The 5,710-nt window shown below is 55.0% G+C and overlaps 1 protein-coding gene across 2 annotated transcripts in view; it reads left to right on the top strand.

Moving 5' to 3' along the window:
* The first annotated feature begins 2,002 nt into the window (after positions 1 to 2,002).
* Positions 2,003 to 5,710, top strand: part of CCSAP (centriole, cilia and spindle associated protein) — a 20,114-nt gene continuing 16,406 nt past the window's right edge. The window contains exon 1 of one of the 2 annotated variants that reach the window (XM_081824237.1): positions 2,003 to 2,483. In XM_081824237.1, the coding sequence (XP_081680363.1) occupies positions 2,102 to 2,483 (382 nt within the window). In that variant the 5' untranslated portion in view covers positions 2,003 to 2,101. Of the gene's footprint in view, positions 2,484 to 2,552; positions 5,313 to 5,710 lie in introns of those variants that run through there. The other variant, XM_081824238.1, reaches the window with a different exon arrangement.

Below are 5,710 nucleotides of genomic sequence, written 5' to 3'. Positions count from 1 at the left end.
CAGTCAGGTCCATGACCAGGCCCTCTGGAGCCTTCCAGGATAGCTCTCCCTCCAGCTGAATGCAACTGTATAAGTGAGTCTAACCCAGCCATGTGAAACCAGCAGAGGAACTGCCTGGTGACCCCACAGAGTTATGAGAAATAATAAATCTTAATTGTTTTAAACCACTAATTTTTGGGGTGGTTAATTGTGCAACCAAGGCCAACTGAAACAGATTGTATTCTGCATGTTTCATATAACTGCATGTCGTCATTCCTCCCAGGTTATTAATGTATTTGTTAAAATTCTCTTGGTTGCAACCATCTGAAACCAACCCTGGACAGCTTAAACAAAAGTGAAATGCATTAGGAAGTTTCAAGGAATAAAAGGTAAAGTTGGGGAGGGGAGAACTCAGGGCCACTGTGGGGACGTCAACAGTGGGGGTCATGGAGTGTCCGTCCAGAAAAGTGCCATTAACAACGCAGGGTTAATGACTCCTGGACTGCTAACTTCAAGTTCTCGGGATAGTCTGACCTGTCCCACTTGGGCAGTATCTACCTCTGGATCATTCAGCTACGAGGGGCTGGGGCAGAACACAAAGGGAGAAGCAAAAATAGTAGGTGAGAAAAACACGGTAGGTGAAGGGGTGGCGGTGGGGGGCTGGTAATCCCAGTATGGAAGCCAGAACCGGGTAACTCACTCCTGGCCTAGGCCTGCTTTTCAACTGCTAATTATTTTTGATTTTCCAAAGCTTCTTTCAGATCTTTTTGTAAAGAATGTATCAAGGCTCCTTTCAACAGAGGGTAAGAATCTGCCGGGGGCCACTCTTGAAACTGCAGCGACTAGAGCAACGTTGTATACTTTCGCACAACGCAACTGAATCTGTCAAGGTTTTTTGTACAAAGGTCTCTGAGAGGGTGGGTTGGCTGTTTTAATTAAGTTTAAAAAAATGTTTGGGGTATCGACCACAAAGGAATTGTACTAAAGCGTAAAAAGAGGTTAAAGAGGTTAAAACCAGAGTAACAGGTGCTGTGAGCACAGGAGGAAGCCGAGAGCCAACGCGTGCACCCGTTTCTGGGAAACGCAAGCAGGGCAGGTGCGTCAAGAGCGGAGCGCCGAGGGTCGCCGGCCGGGGCAGGATGACCGGGGGGGGGGCGGGGGGGTGGAGGGGGGCGGAGCGCACCGTTCCCCGGACCGGGCACCAACACCAGACCCTAACCAAGGCCTCCTGCGGTGGCGGGCGCCTCGGACGGCGCCTACTGGGGACTTGGGCGCGCGGGCGCCTCGGACGGGTGGGCCGGGGCCGTGGGCCTCGGAGCCCGGGGCTGGCGGAGGCGCCGCATCCCCGCGCCCGGCGCTCGGCACTGAAGCAGCCGCCCCCACGCGGCGGGGCGGGGGCCGGGACCGGGAGCGCGCGGGGGAGGCGTCTGCTCCCGGGGACTGAGGCGGCGCCATCGCCTGCCCGCTGCCGCAGGGACGCGGGCCGCCGAGCCGTCGGCGACATTTTGCTCGGGAGGAAAGCGCGGGGGAGGGCGGGCCGCTCGGAGCTGCAGCGCCCAGTGCGCGGAGGACGGGCCGGGCGCCGCGGGGCGGGAGACGCAGAGCCAGCGCGGCGCGGCACCCAGGAGGTAAGCTTGGAGGGCGCCCCGAGCACCCCTCGCCCCGCTCCTGCTTTGCCTCGCTCCTGCGCCCGCCAGTCTCCGGCCTCCCGCGGCCCTGTCACCCTAGCCCGCAGCCTCTGGCGTCCCACCTCCCGAGCTGTCCCCCGAGGGGGCCCCCGTCCCCCGCGGTGCTGGCAGCTCCGCCCGCCTCCGGGAGCCTCCCGCCCCGTACCCTGCCGGGGCTCTCAGGACAGGGTCACCGGACGCGACGCTGCCTGGCGGGTTCTCCCGGGACCCGCCCCTTCCCGGGGCCGGCCGCCCGCTCCCTCCGCCCCCTCACCGCCGCCCCCGCCCGCGCCCCGCCCCGTGCGGGCGGGGCTCCGGGTTTAAACGTCGCGGCGGGCCGGGCCGGGCCGGGCCGGGCCGGCGGGAGGGGGCGGGGCGGGCCTCTGTGTCGTGTCCCCCGGTCCGTAGGCGGCGGCGGCGCGGAGCGGCGCGCACTCAGGCCGGCGGGAGGCACCATGTCCCCGGGGAGCGGGGTGAAGAGCGAGTACATGAAGCGCTACCGGGAGCCGCGCTGGGACGAGTACGGGCCGTGCTACCGCGAGCTGCTGCACTACCGCCTGGGCCGCCGGCTGCTGGAGCAGGCGCACGCGCCCTGGCTCTGGGACGACTGGGGCCCGGCCGGAGCCTCGGACGACTCGGCGTCGTCGGCTTCGTCGGGCGCCGGGGTCCCCGCGCCCCAGTGCGCCCCCGCCTCGCCGCCCGCGGAGCCCGCAGCGCGGGAGGGGCCGGAACGGCGGGCGCGCGGGCCGGCGGAGGAGCGGGGCGCCGAGGCGGCGGAGGCCGAGGAGGCCCGGGACGCGGAGAACGTGGAGGAGGCGGCCGCTGCGGCTCTGCCAGGTACCGGGCCGGGAGGGGGCTGCGAGGGGCCTGCGCCTGGCGTCCGAGCTGCCCAGCTCTGGGTCTCGCTGCGCTCAGGGCAAGCCCTTCCCTTTTTCTTTTTTTCCCCCTGGTAGGTGAAGAATCTACCTCCCTTGACAAAGTAAGGGTGGTGTCAGCCCCGCCTTTGCCCTCCCACCCTTTATTTCCGTAATAGGCTGGCTCTGGGTTGAGCCGGTTGTGAATTCAGTTGAAGTGCCGCTGAACTCCGTCTCTCCACCCGGGGGCCTTGGTTGCCGGAGGGAGCTCTACAATCCCATCTATTTATATCTAAGCTCCCATTTTTTTTTTTCGTAGAGGAGCCCAGCTTTCATCGGATTTTCAAAGAGGACCTACCCCGAGAGGTTAAGAATCACGGAGCCAAGCTTTCAGTCTTATGAACGGGGCCGCTGTTTTCTGTGTTAACTCCCTGACCTCGCTGCATTGTGTCTAAAGAATATTTTGAATTTGTTTACGCAGGCTGTTGCGTAACTCCTGGTTGGTGGGATGGAAGTGTTAGGTCCTCTGGCTTCTTGCCCCTCCGCTCCGCCAAAGCGCGCATCCTCATCAGAAGGCTGCCGGGGTGCAGGGCCCGAGCAGCCGCTGGGAAATGGCTCACGGGTGGCGCGTGCCTTGTTTCTGCCACGGCCCTACACCTTGTCTCCTGGCCAGACGGCTGCAGAGTTGGGGTCTCAGCCTCAGAGGCCCGGTGGATGGTCGCTGGTGCTCAGGGCCGAATTAAATGCCTCAGGCAGGATACAGCCTGGAGTAACTGAGCGGTTCCTTCCTTCTACTTTCTAACGGTGGCCAGACACCTCTCACTCTCCACCCCCGTACCGGGTCACTCGATTTTAAAGAGGCTCTGGCGATTGGGATAACCGAAATGTATTGAGAGCTTATTATGCCTCCAGTCACTGATCTTAGAATATGTTACTTTGTCATTTAACGTTCAAAATAATTCTAAGTGGCAGGAGCATAATTTTTGTTTCAATTTTATAGATGAAGAAATGGGAACTCAGGATAAATGATCAGTGACTTTATTTTTGTTTGTTTATGGCATCGTAAGTGGTAATTAATCAACTCCTTGCAGTTTGTCGCCCTCGCCTCTCTGCAAGAGGCTGGGAGATGTCATCTCTGAGTGGAAGAGCCAGGCTACTTAGTTCTTGTTCTGTCATCGTCAGTTATTCTCAGTACAACATCTCAGTGCAGAGCTGCCTCTCCATCCTCATGTTCCTTGTCAATTCCCAGAGATTGCTGAATATCTACAAGCTGGAGTCCTAGCTGCAGTGATCACTGGTAGAAATTTGAATAATGGAAGGTGGCGGGGGTAGGGAAACATGCCTTCTGGTTTATTCCTGTGGCACTGATCTACCAGCTAAGTTGTGAGATGTACTTTATCAGACTGAATGTGCTTTTCTCCCTCCGGCCCTTCCCTTTCATTGTTTGTGAAAGAGGTGTCAATTATTTCTGTGGGTATAGAAATGTGGCTTTTAGATAGAATTGTAGTATGGATGGTGCCTGTGTTTACCTGAGTTCGTGATTATTTTGGTTTCCTTAGAGACACTGAATCCTACCAGTGGCTAAGGTCAGTTCTTTCTTTCTTCTCTGCTAATATTTCTGGTTTAGGCATCAGGCAGAAGGAAGGATGTTTGCTGAGTCCGGGACTCCCGATTACAAAATCCTTGTTTTTCAGTGGATGGTTTTATATTACTAGAATGATGAGCACTCCTGAATTTCTGTAAAACATAAACATTTGGTTCTTGTTTTTACTGAAGCCATATGTACACATGGAATCATATAGTTCTGTGTGGCTTACTACAAAGATCCAGCAGCTCCCCCGCCACACACAGACCAATTGCCTGTTCCTTAGGGGTCCACTTCCAACTCCTCTGGTTTTTCCTGTGGTGCTGATTTCTGTTTCTCCAAGTAACATGGAGATTGTTACTTGTAAATAACAATACAACAATTACTATTTGTAATTCATAGTATTGACACTTCTTAATTTTCTCCCCCAGTTTTTAGCATTATCTATTTGGCTTTAATTCTTTTTACCGCTCTCCTAACCCATACACACGGCCCCTCCCCATACCTTCCACAACATAGTCAGCACAGAGTTGGTTAGATTACAATTAGCATCTACAATGTGGTACCCGGAAAATGTTGCTCAAAGCTGTCCTGTATTGTTTGCCATGACTCCTTTTTCTCTCACAATACAACCAATACATCAGGTTCATTAGCACTGTCGACATCTTAAGACATCCCTCCCAGGGCCTCTGACCTACTTCCATCTGGCCTGGTTGCTGCTCTTGGCGCCTGCTGCCTGCCTGGTTCCATGTTGGGCGGTCCCTTGGCCACCACCCCACAGACTCCTTGGCTTCTCTCTTGGGTAGGAGCCCTTGTGTGGCCCTCACATCGTTTTCCTTCTTGGTTTACCCCTCCTGTTGGAGCTTGTGTTCTAGTAGCTTCCTGAGAAAGGGTATGTGAGAGATTAATTTCCTAAGACCTTGCATATCAAAAGGTAGCTTTATTCTGCCCTCCTGATTTGGTGAGTTTGTGGCTGAGCGTGGAATTCTCGGTTGGAAGTACTGTCTCTAAAAAATCTGGAGACCTTGCCCTGTTGTGTCGTAACCTGTGGTATTGCTGTTGCACTCCCGTGTCTTCCTGAATCTTGATAACGTGTCCCCACCCTCAGGAAGCTTTTAGGGTCTTCTCTTTGTCCTTTGTGTTCCGAAATTTTTCCTTGGTCTAGGTCTGTTTTCCTTCAGTGTGTTTGGTGAGTCCTTACAATGAAACTCCTGCTTTGTAATTTTGGTAAGTTTTCTTGAGTTGTTTTTTCATTTCTATTTCTGTTCCTGTTCCTTTCTTTCTAAACTCCTTAGATGGATGTTAGACTTCATGAATTTATCCCCTCATTTTCTAATATGCACCCCACCCCCTATGTTCATCTGTCTTTTTCTTCTATTTTTCTGGGTGATATTCTCAACTGTATCTTCCAACTCTTCTATTACTTTTTTTTTTTTAAGATTTTTATTTATTTATTTATTTGATAGAGACACAGTGAGAGAGGAACACAAGCAGGGGGGGTGGGAGAGGGAGAAGCAGGCTTCCCGCTGAGCAGGGAGCCCGATGCGGGTCTCGATCCCAGGACCCTGGGATCATGACCTGAGCAGAAGGCAGATGCTTAACGACTGAGCCACCCAGGCGCCCCA

This window comes from Leptonychotes weddellii, chromosome 6, assembly GCF_054177405.1.
Source record: "Leptonychotes weddellii isolate Sample4059 chromosome 6, ASM5417740v2, whole genome shotgun sequence".
Taxonomy (NCBI): domain Eukaryota; kingdom Metazoa; phylum Chordata; class Mammalia; order Carnivora; family Phocidae; genus Leptonychotes; species Leptonychotes weddellii.
Note: the sequence above shows the minus strand (reverse complement) of the source record. Positions and strands in the feature narration are given on the sequence as shown.